This window comes from Kryptolebias marmoratus, linkage group LG1, assembly GCF_001649575.2.
Source record: "Kryptolebias marmoratus isolate JLee-2015 linkage group LG1, ASM164957v2, whole genome shotgun sequence".
NCBI lineage: Eukaryota > Metazoa > Chordata > Actinopteri > Cyprinodontiformes > Rivulidae > Kryptolebias > Kryptolebias marmoratus.
The window spans coordinates 4,991,700-5,010,283 of NC_051430.1; the positions used below are offsets into that span (position 1 = coordinate 4,991,700).

General features: G+C 40.9%; 1 protein-coding gene across 2 annotated transcripts; it reads right to left on the reverse strand.

Annotated features, from left to right (window-relative positions):
* Positions 1-6,683: 6,683 nt before the first annotated feature.
* LOC108247039 (tumor necrosis factor receptor superfamily member 10A) lies at positions 6,684-15,285 on the reverse strand. Of its 2 annotated transcripts, none has more exons than XM_017434885.3 (10): positions 15,164-15,285; positions 13,781-13,931; positions 13,573-13,701; positions 13,368-13,479; positions 12,870-12,961; positions 12,618-12,716; positions 9,921-9,961; positions 9,548-9,724; positions 8,516-8,552; positions 6,684-7,731 (listed from the first exon to the last, which is right to left on the reverse strand). In XM_017434885.3, exons 1-10 carry the CDS (start codon positions 15,185-15,187, stop codon positions 7,442-7,444), a joined length of 1,152 nt encoding a protein of 383 aa, XP_017290374.1. In that variant the 5' UTR covers positions 15,188-15,285; the 3' UTR covers positions 6,684-7,441. The 2 variants fall into 2 exon arrangements, with proteins under 2 accessions (XP_017290374.1, XP_037833368.1); XM_037977440.1 differs by lacking the exon at positions 15,164-15,285 and adding an exon at positions 14,040-14,285.
* Between the last annotated feature and the right edge of the window lie 3,299 nt (positions 15,286-18,584).

An 18,584-nucleotide genomic window follows, 5' to 3' on the forward strand; every position in this document is an offset into this window, starting at 1 on the left:
AGTAGGCAGCTGGGCCTCTCAGGGTCCAACAACCACACAAAACTGCTGTCAAATTACAAATAAGTGGGCTGGAAAAACATGTGGAGTTTAAGGAGAAATCAATGAAGCTTCCGGCCACACGGGGGCACTACAACCCTCTGTAAACACATCACTGGATAAACAACACAGGCCTGTTTAAGAAAAGTGATTTATTTACACAAAAAGCATATTGGAATATTATTACTATTACGATTGGTTTTTTCTTACAATCTAAGTACTTCTGCATACTTTGTGCTATTTTAGCTGTTCATATATTAAAATGTTCAGCTCATTCAGGACATGGGTGCTATGACTTTTAGTTTTTGTAGCTTTTGTATTTTTCAAAGTATTTCATTTTATTTATAAATATTTATCCCTGAGAAATACATTAAAATCTTTCCTTTTTCTTTCAAAAATATTGTTCTCTTTTAAATATTAAGCACACTAGCTCCCTTTTTCTTGTAACACTATTTATTATATAGACTATACTATACCATGCTATTTTTCTATAAAAATGTTTTTGATCATTGACAGTAGTCTATAGTTTTTAAACTTGGTTGTGCAGCTTTTAGACAGGATTGTTTGTTTTAGGGCTTTCATCCAATCATATTTCAGGCATCATGTGTTGCTAGGGTCAAAGAAATCTGCCTCTAAACCTTCAGGATCATTCGAACAGGCCTCGGTAGATTCAAATAGATGACAACAAGGCTGTTGCTTTAACCAATCAGAATTCTACTTACCGACACTGGGCCCATCTAGCAGTCCATGAGGATGTTGGCATTTTCATGTTTGTTGACTCAGTGGTCAGAGAGCCAATAAAAGACATCAGGAGGACTTGTTGTGGAGTAGCAGCTATTCTTTCAGCCCATCATGGCTGAAGAAGGAGAAGAAATTGATTTGGTTCCAGATATTTTTGCAATACCTTTTCTAAGACAGACTTTTCATAAAAAATGGACATAAAGAGGAAAGAAAAGCCAAGAACTGTGAAGTTAGCTAACTTTCATGTCAGCCTCTGTGAGTGGTACCTGTGGCTCCCAGCCTCAGAGAAGCTCTGCAGTTTGTGTTGCTGGGACTGTCTGGTATTTGGAACTGAACAATGTGGTGTTTGGAGTCACACTGGGTTTGCAAACTTGAGATGTTTAATGAAAGCAGCTGTAAGAAACCAAAGCACAGCTGGATACTTACAAGAAAAGGTGCTTTTAAAATCTTTGGGGGAAAGCCGAGTGGATCTGCAGCTCAATGGACAGGTGAAGAAAACAACAACAGAGTTGGAGCAGAGAGAGGCTCTGAAGAAGCTGCTTCAGCAAACAGTGGAACTCTGGGCTTCACTCATTCAGTGGGTTTTTGAGCTTCTTGTAATCCTACAGAACAAAACTCTGTCCTGTTTGTCAGTAACTATCCCTGTGTCCGCTGCTTCTGCTTCAAAACTCCAGGGGCCGACAGGTGCAAACGCACAGCAAATGGTGAAATGTGCTGCAAACAGCTAAACATGCCACAAACACGTGAATGATGCACACTCCAAAACACACAAACACAAACAATGACTGCAAAAAAAAATACAGTAAAAGAAAAATGCTGCAATCACACAAAATAGACGGAAGCAAAATAATTTGCTGTTTGTGGCGCGTTTCACTGCTTGTGGTGTGTTTAGCCACTTGCATTTGCACCTGTTGGCCACCAGAGAAAACATTCACCAGAAACACGACTGGACAGACTCAACTTTTGACAAAAGGATTTCTAGTTGGAACTGACACACACCAATGTTGAGCTGCACAACAGAGTAATTAATGAGGAGAAAAAGGAGGATGGATTTTATCTCTAAATCAACAGTTTTGATGAATAAAATGTATTTTGCTTTTTAAATACAGTCATTGTCAGACAAAAACCTTATATCTCCATTTTTCATGTTTTTGCATAAATCAACTCTTTTGTTCACCTTCACATCTGTCTGTGGTTTTATGGATGGAAAACCAATGAAAAGTGTCAAAAAGTGCCTGTGAACATGTAACCACACTGTTCTTTGAACAGAGAAGGTAAAATCCTGTTGAATCATTAATTTTGTCATTTATACACTCTGTATGCCAGTCTTAAATTGATTTATTGTAGCTTCACAAAAGTAATTTTATATTGTTGTCTCCATTTCTGTTAAGCACTTTGTGATTTTATGTCTGTGAAAGGTGCTATACAAGTAAAGTTTACTTAGTTACTTTACTTACTTAAAGTTTTAAAGAATTAAAGGCCTAGTATTCCTTGAACACTGATTTTCATGTCAGAGTTTTAAACTTCAATCATTTTATGTTAATAAATAAGGTAATTATATAAGGTATATATATATTTATATATAAGGTAACCATAGTTTTTGTAAAATCTTGAAACTAATGATCTGAACAGCTGCAGGACACCCAGGTCCTGTTATGTTTATTCTGTGGTAACTAGTTGGTCAAAAATGTTATAATAACACATGACACACCCACCTAATGTTTAATAGATCTTTTATTGAACTTGTCATTGAACAGTACAAATGTGTTTGTTTTTTATGGCCTCACTGATCTGAGTTTAGGGGACTGAAAAACAAAATGAAACACTGAATGGATTATTTTGATTACAACAAATTTACAGGTTACTCTTTGTTAAAGTTTGTCAAAAAACATTTGTTTTTGTATCTTTTCAGTTTTTTAATAGTGGCTCAAAAGAACACGTGTTCTGACCAGTACAGGGTTATTAGTTGAAAGAGATCATAGGGCCAGAACTGCTGCTGGAAATGCACCCAGATGATGAAATTTCCCCAATCTTTAAATGGACTGTAATAACTAGGGCCTGGATTGTTCCACATGGCTTGTCTCTCGGTCTGGATCATATTCTGGGTTGTCTTTGACTTCTGACTCTTTCTCCTCCGTAGCATCTTTCATGTTTGACACCAGAGACACGAATCAAGATCTGATCGAGGGCCTCAGTCACAGGATATCGTTTGTTCGTTGTGTTGTCACAGAACAAACTGTGAGCAAGGCCTCAAAAATTGAGAGAAACGTTTTAAATGTGATTGAAACAACGTTAAGTCTGTCAGAATGCCAACAGGTGTGCTTCCTGTTAGGGAAAGATTCCTCTGGATGTTGTCATGGAAGCTAAGAAGGGACCAAGGTGTGTGTGTGTGTGTGTGTGTGTGTGTTCATTGTCTGTAGCATTAGCAAATTATCTCATGAACCACTGGACAGATTTTATTGAAACTCTCAGAAAGTAATTATTCCTAGTTTCAAACTTTGACATGAAAGAATTCAAATAATGCAAGGCTTTTAATTTGAAAACTGTTTTTGGTTGTGATAAAGTTTGTAGAATTTCACTGATTGATTTTAGAAGCAGTGCAGGAAACGATGCAGAAACTATAAGACCAAGACATATTTCGTTCATTTTTGACTCAAAAATCTTCCTAACTCTGCTCCATTTGAGTCCTGAAAGCCTGTTTTATCTAATGGAGTGTAATGTGGGCACTAAACTGCTAAGCTCTTAGACCTTTATTAGATGTGTCCCTTCAAACCACCTTCCCTGAGTGGTAATTTGGCTTGTACATTATACCGCAGCGACAGAACGGTGAATAATATTCTCAGCCAACATTAGTTTGATGAATGAGAGTCAGAAAGCTGAGATATCATTTAGCAGAGGGATTCATTGACACCTCTATTAAAGGCCGGTACCTGAAACAGCCCATCAGCATTCATTATGCTAATGGAAGGAAAAGACACTTGTCTTGAGAGTAAATGAACAGCATCTGAAGCTCTCTGCTCAGCTGCTGAATGAGGGATGAAGGAGCAAAGGGAAGCCAGAGCAGCTTCTGAGGGCAGAGTAATGCGTGGACGTGGAATTTATGGTTGCCAGAAGGATTAAATAAAGGTGAAAAATCCACGCAGACTGGAACATTCAGAGCCCAATCCTTTCGCACACATTAATGTTTTGTGTTCCACTCATGTCTTTTACTGCGGGATCCTTTTTGTCCACCTGTCACAGCTGCTGTCGGAGCCAAAGTGTTCGGATTCCTGTATTTTCCAGGCCTTCTTTTAGCCTCTCTTCTAGGTCATGCTGTTGGCAGCTGAGTGGCTGAGATGCACTTCGAATCATCCTCACCAACAATGCCTTTTTAAGATCTGCCAGGACCGTAGGCTCTCGATCAAACCGTCACCTTGAGTTCCTCCCTCAATCTCCTGATGAATCCTATATTTTGGTGAGTTGACGGTTCCTGGAGATTTTCTCTCATTCTTGTCTGATGGTCCTCCAACATCGGTGTGTACCTTTGACAGAAAGAAGTATTGATAGGCAGGTGAAGCCTCATGAAGCTCTGATGCTCTCCTTGTAATTGTGCCAAAATAGCTTAAAAGCCCCGAGGCTTCAGTCTGACTAAGAACAGTGACATCTGGTGGCCAACTAAAGCCATGGCAAGAGCGCACCTGAAGCACTGGCTGGTTCAATCTTCTGTCAGCAGTAAAAGTTCAGAAAACAATCTGATATTTTTGTTATTTGTACATCATCATTATGAATTACGTGCTTGTTGTTAGAAGACATTAAATGTTGCACTGGAAGTACAACAAAATTCTTTGTTGAAAAGAGTCAGACTTTTGTTTAAAAAATGCTAATAAGCAGACACACTCACCTATACTCTAAAAGACATTTCAGATTAAACCAAAGAATATAAATTACTTTTTTTTTTTTACCAGCTGCTTCCTTTTGCAGGCGTCGCCCCAGCGAGTGAACTTGCACAGAAGATTTGACGCTGTTCCACGTTTCATGCTGGAGGCTCTTCCTGACGAAACCTGGACTCAAACCTGCAGCCTCAGGATAACAAGACTGGGACACTGACCACTGAGTTTCCACTGCCCCCAAATATAAATTAGAGTATGAAGGCTAAAATGTTGGTTCAGATTAATTTAGAAAGCTTGATTTAAAGGCTCTAAACTAATAAAACATTTGGAACCAATGAAGCAGGAAGTGAAGCAGTGAAGACATTTGATGCTTTGCCTGTCGTGGGTCATGTAACAGGAGTGTTGTGGTACAAGCTACGACAGTCGTTCGAATCACTCCGCTTCAGTAAGAGAAGTAAGAGACACTGAAACAGCCCCATTCCTTGCCTCATGTTGATCATATCTGTAAACAGCCGTCTCATGCACTCCTGTCAGATACTGCGTTAGCACACAAAGCATGAGTTGAGGATGACTCTCAGCTAGTACGACCACACAGGATGTAGTTCAATCTCTGTCAAACTGAGTTAGCCATATTTGTGTTTACTAAGGTCAGTTAGCTGTGGCACACCGTCAATGAATGGTCCATTTTAGAACTTTTGTCACATACAAGGCACATCGTCTATAAGGTGCAATAAGTGAAACAAAACAGCCTCCTGTCTTTTCAGAGAATACTGCACCAACGTAAGCATCAAGTATAAACGCCTCCACAGCTCCTCAGGTGTGCACGCCGTGCACAGAGCCCTGTGTGACTATAACTGAAGGCCCCCACATACTCAGGGGTACTTCACTCCGCGGAGGTCTGCGTGTCCGCCGGACACGTCCGCACAAAGATCAGTTTTTACATTTGGTCTAGTATAATATGCATGTGTTGATATTACACACACAGGGCTTTTCCAGGCAAAGTGTTTTTGTCAAACCCCAATGTTTTTTTTGTAGAACCGGTTAACATCTACAGAAGCCTGTTTCTGCCACTTTAATTATATATATATATATATATATATATATATATATATATTCTATAAGTCATATCTCTGACCTAGTATCTTGTGATTTTATGCAAGTCATACATTTGAGATAGTATCTTCAAATTATGAAATACCAAGGATAATTTTTAAGATAGTATTTCCAAATTCATCATGGTCTCAAAGTTATAATAGTGAAGTCAAAGTTTCTTTCTACAGCACATTTTACAACTACTTCACAAACCTGTGGCTGACATGGTCCAGTACCTGAGGTCATGCTGGGTCTGTAAGGTGCTCAGGTATCAACAGTGAGGGGGTCTGCTTCCCTCTCCAATAAAATGACAACCAGGCTTTATTATTACCTGCTCACTGCTCGCGCCCGCAGATGAAGACGAGGCCATGGTGGTTAGAGCTCCGGTGGAAGAAAAGCTACATGCATCATTAAAAGCAAATGACTTTTTTCTCCTCAGAGCCTGCAACAGATGTGTTCACCATCTGACAAGAAGTATTTTGAACAGTGATTGTCTGCTGCTACAAAGCATGCAGTAAAGATTTTAATAGTCTGTTAGCAGAGTCTATTGGTCTCTCCCCAATCTCTCACCAAATGGATTTGAATGAATCTTTAACAAAGTATTCCTTACATGATTATCTACAACTGATCAACTTTTGGAGTCAACTCGATTTAAGATGGCCGCCACAGGTAGCTGGCCTTGGCCAAGTCAAATATGGAGATATGCATTACTGCTGTTTAACTACAGCAGTGATGTCAGGAGTCGTGACTAAGCCCTGAGCATCCAGTCTGAGACGCAGTCTTACGTCAAACATGGCTGTCAGACCGGTTCAGCTCTGACACTCATTAACAGAGGAGAAAAACATCTGACTCACAGACATTCTGTGGAAATAAGATGGGAGATCCTCAGTAAACCTGCTGAACTACACAGGCTGTGACTGGAAACATTAAAGAAATAAAAAAGACAAAGTTTTTGTTTCTTTTATTGTTTGGAGGAGACAGACAGACAGACAGACAGACAGACGTGAGCTCTCTGACACAAGCAGACTCACTGCATCACGTCAGGATCCTCACAGGATGGGGAACGTTTGTAAACTAACATTTTCTACCGAGGACACTGGAGCTGAAACAGAAGAGATGCTAATAAAAGAAGAAGCTGAGCTTGATCAGGTTAACACTGATAACACATTAATGCAACATCCCTACACACTTTAAATATAACACACGTGATCAGAGCATAAATACATTTGTTTCTGAATTACTTAAATAAAATAAATAAATGCATGTTGCTGTGAAACTTTAACATGCTGTTCAGGTAACAAAAAAAACTTACTGAGCAGCTGAAAATAAACATGATAACAGACCCTATAAAGACTTCACAAACTAAATAATATAAAATCAATTCCAGTCAGAAGAAAAGGTCTGTTCGTACACATTTCTGTTTAAAAAGACAGTCTTGGTATAAAGTAAAGAGTCTGAGTAACAAAATGTTTGTGTTTTTGGGTTGTTGTAGATTATCTCCTCAGAATCAGCCTCCATTCCTGACGTCGGTATTTACCTGCTTGTTCCTGGAAGATGAAGCCAAAACAAGAAGCTGAACCCTGAAAATGAGACCTGACAGGCAGGTGGCTGACCATGAAGGAAACGGCTTGTTGAACGTGTGCTGTGCTTCTCCAGCTGGTAACGGATGGTGGACCTCAAACCTCACACCCCCTCACCAGATCTTAAGAGTCGCAGCAGTAAAAGCCGGACTGGACGGCCTTCTCCTTGACTGTCTCTGCTGTTCTCCGCTGATTATAGTCCAGCAGAACTCGGAGCAGGTCGTTCAGGCTGGCGTCTCTGCCCTTCTGCTCCACCCAGACGGTCAGCAGCTCGTGGACTTTGTCCTCATAAGGAAGGCTCGCCTTACTTTTGATCACGTTGTCATTGAGGCCCAGGCTGCGGAAGAACCTCAGGTGATAGTCGATGTCCAGTTCTTCAAAAAAGTCAAAGCACTGCTTGAGAGAGTTGACGCCTGCAAGGAAACATAAAGACGAGCGATCAGAGAGCTAAAGCCACCCACAGTGTGGATCTTTGTAAAATTATGGGAACTTTTCCTCAATTTTTGATTGTCTCTTGTAAGGATAAACGATTTAAAGACTGCTCTGTTTTCTTTCTGCCTTGAAGCAAATACTCCTGGTAAGAAGTGTTTTTGTTTTTTATTGCCACGGCAACATTCTCTGAATGGAATTTTACTAATTGTCATCATCTTTAACTTCCTTTTTATTTATTCACTTTTTAATTGCCTGCTGCTAAAGGTGAGTCTGTCTGCAGGTAATGTAAGCTAAATGTTTCATGAACTACTGCAAACACTTCTATGAAACTGAAGAAGTCATTATTGGATGTACATCTACAACTGAGTCACCCCAGTTTAAGATGGCCACCACAGCTAATCAGCTAAGATGGTCTTAGTCTAAAAGTCTGGCATGAAAGGTGGCGGGCGATAGGCATTCCTTCACAGAACGCCAGGCCTTTATTTCTTGAGATCATCTTAGGGCCCACAGGTGAACCCCGACCCAACCATGGAAACTACTGGCTTCAAACTGCTGCGTCTCATTTGTGTGTGTGGACAAACGAGGCCAGGTGGCTTACAGGTGGTAAACACAGACTGTGAGCGCGCAGAACAAGTGTCCACGGTCAACGGGAGCAGCCCAGTGAGACACCGGCTTCATGAAGGGATGGATTGGAACCATCTCAAACAGGTACAGAAGCATTGTCACTTTGACTTTTTGAGAAAATGAAAAAACAAGCTTATTTACCATCCACAGGAACGAGTGTGGGGAAAGGCTCATCTACCTGAGAAGCAAAAGAAGAAACAGAAGAATTATCTTCCAACAACGAAGCAGCAGCTCCATGAAAACTTGAGAATCAAGCAGCAGGCATGAGACGAGGAGCAGGTGAAGCCTTCACATCCTGAGCCTGGTTCTGAGGCCCACTTTACACCACGCTGTTCGTCTGTTGGGCTTCGGCTCTTCGTTTACACTTTCTGACGCTGAAACGTCTTCAATCTAGGTTTCAGGGTGGAACCTCTCAGATCCTCCTTGTTGCATTTCAACATGTGGAATCACAGATGTACCCCGCAGACGGCTGCAGCAGCTCATCCTTCTCAGCGTGAAGCAGCAAGCCAACCTCACACCTTGTTGGATGGAGCTGCTTTGATGGTGTAGTGGAAACTACAGCAGGTTCATCATCACAGAGTTACTGCGTCAGTGTCTAACGTTTCCCAAATCAACATCAGAAAGTGCCTAACATCCTGTTTGTTCTGAGCAGAAAGTGGACTGGAGGGAGTGGTGATCAACTCCTGCAGCATGTGACTCATGCAGCAGAAATGCAGCAGGTGTGTGTGTGTGTGGGTGGGTGAACAGATGAGTAAGCAAAGGCAAGAAGAGTTTTTGTTCCTTTGTGTCTTTGATTAAACATTAAAGTTGTAATGTCACAATTAAAGTCAAAACGTTGACAAAAAAAACAAAAACTAAATATTATTTACTGAATAAATGGTAAAGTTGTGATGTCATTATATTCTAACTTTTTCCTGTATATATTTAGACTTTGCGACTGTTTTTTAATATTCCAACTTTTTCTCGACAACGCAGCGTTTAATGTCAAAAATCCCCCCTTCATTTTTTCATTTGAGTGGCCCACTGTACGAACAGAGCAGAGATGAACTGTTTCTAAACGATTTGAGGCTTCAGGAGGAAGAAGTGGACAGGAGCTTTGCTCAGTAACGTATCAGAAGCAGCAAGCAGCAGGCAGCAGGCAGCAGACAGACGAAGAGGAGCTGGTAATCTCACCCTCCCTCTGGGCTCTGCAGGGGCCCACGGGGAAGATGCTGAGGCGGCCGAGCATGGCAGACCAGTTAGGCTGTGCTGGGAGTTACTGGCGGAGCTGCTGAGGCTTTCACACAGCATCTTAATCTCATCCTCCGAGCCAGGTGGATGTTTGCAGCCCCCGCTTACCTCCGAATATTCCTGAGGAGAAGAACAGATATTCAGACTGTCTTATCTGGAAGCAAACACCATTTAGTTAGCTTTGAACAGCTTTAATCCTTGTTTTTTCTGAAAAAAACAAGCAGCTATATTTAAAGTAACCATTTCCAAACACTTTCTACTGTTTGACTTTTATTTTAGTGGGTATTATATTATTACAAAAAGAGAATTGACCTACCAGTGTTCCATTCATAATGTTCAGAGGGCTTCTCTGGAAGTCTGAGGAAAGGATGGGAAAAACAACAACAACTAAAAATTCAAATGTCACCTCTATTTAATCACAGCTATTTGATTGGTGTTTCATAGAGGGATCATAGAAATGCTGATACAGGAGAACCAGCTCTGCTAGAGCAGCAAAATCCTCCATTTTGAATGGAGTGGGGCGCACGCGGTCTGTGTGAAGTTACAAATACTGGGAGGTGATGATGCACCTTATAGTCCGGTGTGCTTTATATATGACAAAAGTTTGAAAATGGACCATTTGTTGACAGCGTGTCTTATAATCCAATGCGCCTATAGTGCAGAAAATACGGTAATAAAAGCCAGCATTTCACTGGACTACGACTGTGGGAGACAAATTGCAAACAGTCTCCAAACTGTCTCAAAACCTAAAAGCTGAAACATTTTTTAAAACATTTGAATCAGTTTTTTTTGCAGAGTTGTCACAGGGCTCTTCTCAATTTAGTTTCTTTGATCCTAGAGTGCTAAGACTGTTTTTGTTTTTTAAGTCGATATGTTTTTGAGTTCCCTGGAAATTTTGGCTCCGTTGTTGTCGGCAGTTCGAGCAAATAGCTGTTCAGAAAACTTTTGAAAACTATTTTCTCAGTTTTATGTCTCCAATTAGTCTCAAACAGTTGCAGCCCAGTCCAAAGACTTGGTCTGGAGCTCTTTAACAGATGTTGTGAGTATGGAGTACAGACTGTGTTGATGCTCATGCCTGTGCTTCTCACACACATTCACATACCAACATGGATGTTGTCCCACTGAGAAAACAGCAACAAACTAAACAAGTGTTGGGGTTCATTATTAGCTAATGTAGTAGGCTGTTTTAGGAGCTTAAAAACCATAAACAACAGGCCCTCGCTTGGCTAACCATTAACCTGGGTGAAGACTGCTGCCCTCTTCCATCCTCCATGCTCTATGAATGATGTCACATTCATAGAGCAAACAGCAAACATTCAAGTCCAACAGCATGCCAGAGAGGCTGTGTGGCACCTTCCACCCTCGCTTTCATGGTTCCAGTAAGAAGAGTTAGTTAGCAATCAATAATCATTCAGTTTAGCTGAACCGTGCTCTTAGAGACAAAGAGCTGAGTCGATGTGACAAACATCAAAGCATAATTACCAGAGATGTCGATTTAATAATCAAAATACTGGACCCATGCTTGGATGTGTTTATTATTTAAAAACTAAATAATTGTTTAAATCAATCAGAACATGTATACCTAACATAGAGTGTTTGATTTATCAAGTTAAAACGATGGCACTGAACATGTCTGACTGAACTTTAAGCGCTTTTGGACTTCAAACTAAATTCTGAGAAGGTTTTTATTCAGGTCTCCTTAAAAGTTCTAATCAGGACAAAACTGATCAACTTCAACAGGATCTGTGGGGACCACCGTGATGGAACCATTTAAGAGAGAAGAACCTGCTGAATAACAGAAGATCCACTGGTTGCCATGACGATTCCCACCTTTTCTGGGGAGGAGGTGTGTGGGGGAGGGGCAGCAGAAACACAAACTAGAAACTGAGCCTCAAACAAACAGCTGCTGTGTAAAAATATGTTGAATCATCAGCAACAACGATGTCTGGTCATGTATTTAAACGCTTGTTTGTCTTTTTTTGCGTTTGCTTCTATTTTCACAGCTGCAGGACTTGTGACTTGGAAAATGTGATGAAAATAAGAAGTGAATCCAAATAAAGGTGCACAGATGGATCAGTATGCTTAATTATTCCAAGTAGACATTCTAAAACCTTTACGGCCTCTCAGAGCACAGTCAGTCAGAGTAATAAAAGAGGCACCTTTGAACGGAGGGGGAAATACGCTGACAGCGCTGACTCATACCTGATGCTCAGGTGTGGCTGCTGCATTCATCTTCTCCTCTTGTGCAATTCATCTTTTCCTGTTTATCCTTTTACTTTCTTTTAAACTTGGAATAAGGCGGCTGGAATCACAGCTAATCTGTAAAAGCTTTAGTGGTAATTGTACTTCCAACTCCAATCTGTATCTGATGGTGTGTCTGTGTCAGCACCTGTCCACGTTAGCGGGGCTTTATTCACAGTTTTCTGCTTGTGCTATAAATTCAGCTGAAAGTAGAGTGTAACTCTGGCCATCACAAGCCTACATTGTTGAGTAATGACTGGTCGCACTTTGTCTTGCTGCCAAAGGCAAAAGAGCTATGATAATGTAATGCCTTTGGCTGCCGTGTTAGCAAAATATCTCATGAACAACTGGAGAGATATAAATTAATGTGTCAAAGTATTTATTTATTTATTAACCTATAACCAGGCACGTTCCACTGAGATGGGAGGCCTGGGCCTGATGCATGTTTTTAGTAATCATTGAATCAACAACACCATCTTCCAGATGGTCCCACAGCTAATCGACCTCAGCCAACACAACAATGGCTATAACTTGGTTCAATTTACAGATATTAAGCTCAAGTTGTATGGTAGTAGCTTTGACTTCAACACTTACTCAGCACTAAAGGATCTCACATAATTGCATGAGATCACGCGTGACCAAAACATCTGTTACTTTCTATTCTTCTCATCATAAGTCTATCATTTAAAACGGAAAGGCGATATGGTCCTTTTTCTTCAATAAACAGGTCATGTTTAAAGATTTCAACACCAGCATTGTTTTCCCCACCTACCTGTTCTGCACCTCTTCTTCCATTTGTAAGCAAACAGGATGGCTCCAGCACACAACACAAGCAGGACACCAACCACAACGCAGATAATCACAGCTGTGTCTGATCAGACAGAAAAACAGATCAACATTAGAACCACATCATACAAAAAGAAAAGTTCATATTTAGTGAGAATGAATCCTCACACACCGTCAGGCTCTATCGTTCACACTAGATATAGAGTTTTAAGTGTTGTGTTCGATGGGAGCTCTGTACCTGAGTCTGAAACAGATTTGGGCTGGATTATCCTGCACTCCGTGTCGGTGGTGGATGTGCAGTTCCTCACCGTCTCTTCATCACTTTTACATCTTGTTTGGAAGCAAACAACAACAACAACAACAACAACAACAACAACAGGATTAGTGAAGGAAAGCATAAATCTTGCATTATTCACAAAAATGAAGAGTGAATGCTTAGAGCTAACTAAACGCTGAATTCTGTTAAATAAGCTGAAAGTGAGTTGGTAAAGTTCAAACAAGAAGCACAGAAATGAACAAAGCAGGTTAAAATGAGCAGAAAACAGGCTGAAATTAGCAGAACACAAGCAGTAGAATAGTAGCTAAAAGCAGCAGAAGAATACAAAAAAGTGAACAATATTTTTGAAGGAAGTGAAGAGATTTCAGTGTATTTCTATGGAAAACTTTAGTTCGAATAAAGCTTGATATTTTGGAAAAAGGAAAATAAAGTGCAACCAGAGAACTCACACACTCTCACCTTGAACACTTCTTGCATATTTCACATGCCTGGTCCGGACGACAGAACCAGCCCGGTTTGCACTGACACACGGCGTTCTGAGTGGAAGTACATGGACTCACCATCTCCTGCTCTGTGGAAGCAACATTAAACAGCTCTTGTTAAGTCACAGTTTATGCTCTCACAGGGTTCAACATTGATTTTTCTTGCTGTCAGGCAGGATTACCTGGGCGGCACTGGGTGCACGGGAAGCATTGTTGCAGCCCGTTGGCGTGCTCGGTGAATGTTCCATCGTCACATTTCTCACACGTGCCCTTCTTCCATGCTTCGGTGCAGGGTGCCTTCACATATTCACCTGAAACACAGAAACATCGTGCCCAGCTTGAAGCGAGTCTTTTCCTCACGAGTTCATTCTCTAACGGGTTGATGCTCACCGGCTTCACAGTTTAAACAGCACATGTTGTTGTCGGGGTACTTCAGGTGGTCTCTGCAGGAGAGCCGCTCTTTCACGATGGTCCTCGGGTCTGAGTCAGGCCGCGGGAGCGAGCTCACAGGTCGGAGGAAACAGGTCAATGTGGAGAAAACCTGTGGAAAACATACAGTGTTCAAAATCAGTAGTTTCATGGAAAACAACACAAACAGCAAAACATCTGGTTTCCAGCACCATAAGGGTGATAATGAAGAGAAATCTACCTGCTGGAAGAAGGAACTGACTTTAACTACTGCACGAATGTGGGAGAACCCTACACATGGGCTCGTGTTCTGCTACAACTGCTATAACAAAAAATGACAACAACTGGAAGATATGAAGGAAATTTTCAGAAAGTAATCGTTTGACATTACATCTGCACAATTCAAGATGGCCTCAACAGCTACACTACATTAGCAAAAATGGCAATGACTCAATTTCAATTTCAGGTAAATTTGACCTAACATTTGGTGGCGTTGGAGCTCAGAGTCATCCCCAAACTTACAACTGTGTCATTTCTCATCATAAGATATAGATATATATATATATATATATATATATATATATATATATGATAGTAGTTGTCTGATGATGATGCAACATTAGGTCATCATCAAGTTAGAGATCATCATCATTCATTCATCTATCACAGCAGGAAACTGGCATCATGCCACTGAAACAACACAACACAGTCACCTGATTTTGCCTCACCTGTCTACATGGAGGAAATGCCCAAATAAGGTCATCTTCCTTACATTCATGACAGCCACCTCTCAGACCCATGCTTTTACAGGTTAACTTTCCGGCTTCGTTCTTCACAAAAATGTCTCGAACTAATTAAACAACATGAGCAACCGTGTAGGAAAAAAAACAGTAAAAATCACTTAACTTTTATTTAACATAATTTAACCCAACAGTGATGGAGATCACACCTTTTTAATCTTCTTTGGTAATTTCATCCCGAATCTACCAAATGACACACACCTGATCTGAGTGCACTGTCACGTGAACCTTCCAGGTATAATGTATTAAAGTAAATAAAGCCATGTGTGTGTGTGTGAAAGACTTTCTGAAAGCTTTCAGAGGAATGTGTCAGAGGGCTTCGAACAGGTCCTGACATCTAAACGCGAAGAGACACGAACAAACAAACAGTTCCTTTAACAGCAGGCCGAGCTCCTGGGCTTTAACTTAAAACAGCTTCAATCACAGGGCCTGACACAGAACAGCTCGCGCGCAGTACGACATAAATAAAGTCTCTCACGTGACCGTCGTGTTTAACAAACAGCGAGAAAAGCCAAACTTTCTTTTCTCTGCTCTGCTGTGACACTGAAGAGAAAAGGAAACTCACCGCTAACGCCAAATAGTACTTCATCTTCCGACAGAAATATTCAAAATAAATCACAGTATTTCCGAAGTGACCAACCTCTACACGGTGTGACAGAACTTTGAAGCGCGCGGCCCGAACACAGGTAGTTTACAGGCGGATGACGTAAACAATGGGCGTGGCTTGTAACCAAGCAACAGTCTGAACCGCAAACAGAGACTCCAGAGCTAAATTATAACATCTGCAAAATGTAATTCAATAAGAAATAATTCTCTCGTTTTAATATGCTAAACAAAACTAACTCAGAGACACCTGTCACTCAAATAGAAACTTTTAATTTGACATTTTCTTGCATAAATCACACACACACACCCACACAGACAAGAACATTACCTCCCATCGGTTCCTTTTGAATCTATGTATATATTAAAGATACATATTGAAAGGAGGCGGCACAGTGGTGCAGTGGTTAAAGCTGTCGCCTCAGAGCACGAAGGTTGCAGGATTGCTTCCTGACCTGGGGCCTTTCTGGGTGGAGTTTGAATGTTCTCTCTGTTTCCTCCCACAGACCAAAAACATGCATGTTAGGTTAATTGGTAACATTTAACTTGTCTCTAGGTGTGAGTGAGAGGGTGAATGGTTATTTGACCAAGAAAACGGGTAATCAAAAAAATAAGAAATAAACATTATTTACCAAAACCTAACACTGAAACAATAAATGGTACCAATAAATATTTTCATACATACACATGATTATAACCAAACAAATCTAAGGTCAATCAAAGAATAAATCTAATTTGACGTAACTCCTCAGAGTATTACCCCTCCTAATTTACATGGTATGCTCCAGGAGCTTTAAAGCAGCACCTACTGTAGAGCATTTGTCTCCTCTTTGCTGCTTATTTCAAACAATATATTTGTTTAACTCAATTAAGCCAACATAAGTTGTAAAAACAAATTAACATTTTCTTTTACCAACATTCTCCCTGTACAGGAAGGATGGCCAGTCCCCCTGCCTGCAGGAATGTCCAACCAAACACCAAAACACAACTGGAATAAAGAACTGAAACAAGAAACATGGGGTCTGTAAATCAATTAAACACAACATAATATCAATAATCCCATTTCATTAGTGATGGAAGCCCTGGTCTCCATCACAAGAAGGCAAAGAAAGGCAGAACAATTATTAAAGTAAACACTCCTCTGGAGGAGTCTGCAATGAGCCTGTTTCATCATCGGCCACCTCAGTAGGTAAAGGTGAATGATGATGATTTTGCTCATGTCTGCGTGTCTTCATTTGCTTGCCTGTAAGCAAAATAGCTCATGAGCCAGTAGACAGATTTGAATGATAGCCTCAGAAAGTAATCATTGGACATGCATCTACAGCTGCTTATCTTTTGGAATCAATCGAATTCAAGATGTCTGCCACAGCCAACTGACCTTAGAAAGCATTGAGATGTTGAGTTAAAATATGATGTGGTAGTAGCTGAAAGTCATCCTGAACACGTACTCTGAGCTTTAACAGTGACACACAGGATTGACCAAAACAGCCACAGTTACAGTGTCATTACTCATCATAAGGTGATTTTAGTTTAAAGCTCCGGTATAAAAGGCAGTGGGTGATATGACAGGCGTCAGTCAATATCTCATTTATAAAAACTTGTTTCTTATTTGAAGCCATTCTTTACCAAGTCATGTCCCCCCCTCCCCAACTGTACATCTAGTTTTCCTGGTAAAAAGTTGTTGAACGTGTGTCGCTACAACAGCTTTCAAAAGGCTGCTGTAGCTCAAAATGGCTCCTCTCTCTGCTGTTTAGGTTGATTAAAAGCTGAGCATATCACCCATCGCCTTTCATGCCAGAGATTTAGACTACAATCATTTTATGTTGAGAAATGATGGTGTTATTTTGGTCCAAACTATTTTTGACATTGCAATATCTCACATGATCTTGCAAGATCTGCTCTCATTTGAAGTATATTAGTGGTGGCAGCCATTTTGAATAGGGTTAATTCCAAAAGTTAATCAGTTGTAGATGTACATTCAAGGATTACATTCTAGAAGTTTTATTAAAATTACTGAGGTGTTTTGGTCATGGTACAGACACACAGACACACACTGACATAAACATTCCAGCTCTGCCTTTTCCTTCTGCACTGGGGGATTGATCATACAGAAAACCAGCCTTCAGTCACAAACAGAAAGTCATGTAGTTCAGCAGGCCTTGCTCTTGTGTTTGTAAGTTGAACCCTATCTAACAAACGGTAGCATGCAGGGAGCAGATACGCTGTCCAACAGGAAGTAGTGGGTGCTGATACTAGTTGGAGTGAAATGGAATAAAAGTGGTGTTTCAGTCTGTCAGTCATGGTGCCAAAATGCTCTGACGATTCTGAGCTGAGGCTCATAGTTGAGTAACTCTTGGTTTTATGGGCTGCTAAGCATGCTGGGTAACAGAGCACACGGTCCCTGTGCATGTCTGCTGTGCACTGCAGCTCATCAACATCTAGATTCTACAGTTTGCAGCCTGCTCTTTTAGTTTTTTTTTGCTCAGTCATTCAGTTTGCTACATCTGTGAGTTTCTGCACCGTTTACCCCGGCACGCTGCTGGAACGTGTGTTTTTCATGATAAGGCTGAGGAATGGGTAGAAACCAAACCTCCAAGTCACTTTTCCAAGATAAGGCATGAATTTTGTATTTACTGCTCTTCGTTCGTTGGTCTGGTGTAGGTCAAGATCAAGTCTGATTTGGAAGACACATTTTTCCTGTTACAGTTGTTATGCTGAAAGGGAAGCTTACATTAACTCACTTTGCTTTGGGCAAATGATTCCTAATAATAAAGCAGTTTTCTTCACTTCATTTAGATTCTACAAAGTGCTTTACAGAGTGCCTTTTATTAACCTGTTCATACAAAGTCCCGAACTGGGCTGAGCTCGCTTTGGTAAGGCCATTCCTGAAACTTAATGGTAGTCTGAATGATCCAGTCAGAAACCAGTTCTGATGTTTGGGATCATTGTCCTGTTGGACTCAGATGAACAAAAGTTTTAACTGTCCTGCTGTTTGTTCAAGGGAAGTCCAGCTGTGAAAGGCTTGCCTGGTTGGTAGAAAATATCTTCTCTCTACACAACCCACTGATCAGTGACACATTCAGGTGAATGATAAAGTTTATTTATTTAACTTAGGTATTAATGGATATAATGGCAGCAGTAGAAAGAAGGCTCCACCCACAGATAGTCATCAGGTTTATTCAGTGCTACTACATACAAACCACACAAACAGGATGCCGGTCAGACCTGGCAGTCTGGGAACTTTGGGTCGGACTCTCCAATCTCCTGGTGCTGAGGTCACCAAGGTGGTTAAAAAGCTCCTCGGTGGCAGGGCTCCGGGGGTGGATGAGATTCGTCCGGAGTTCCTTAAGGCTCTGGATTTTGTAGGGTTGTGTTGGTTAACG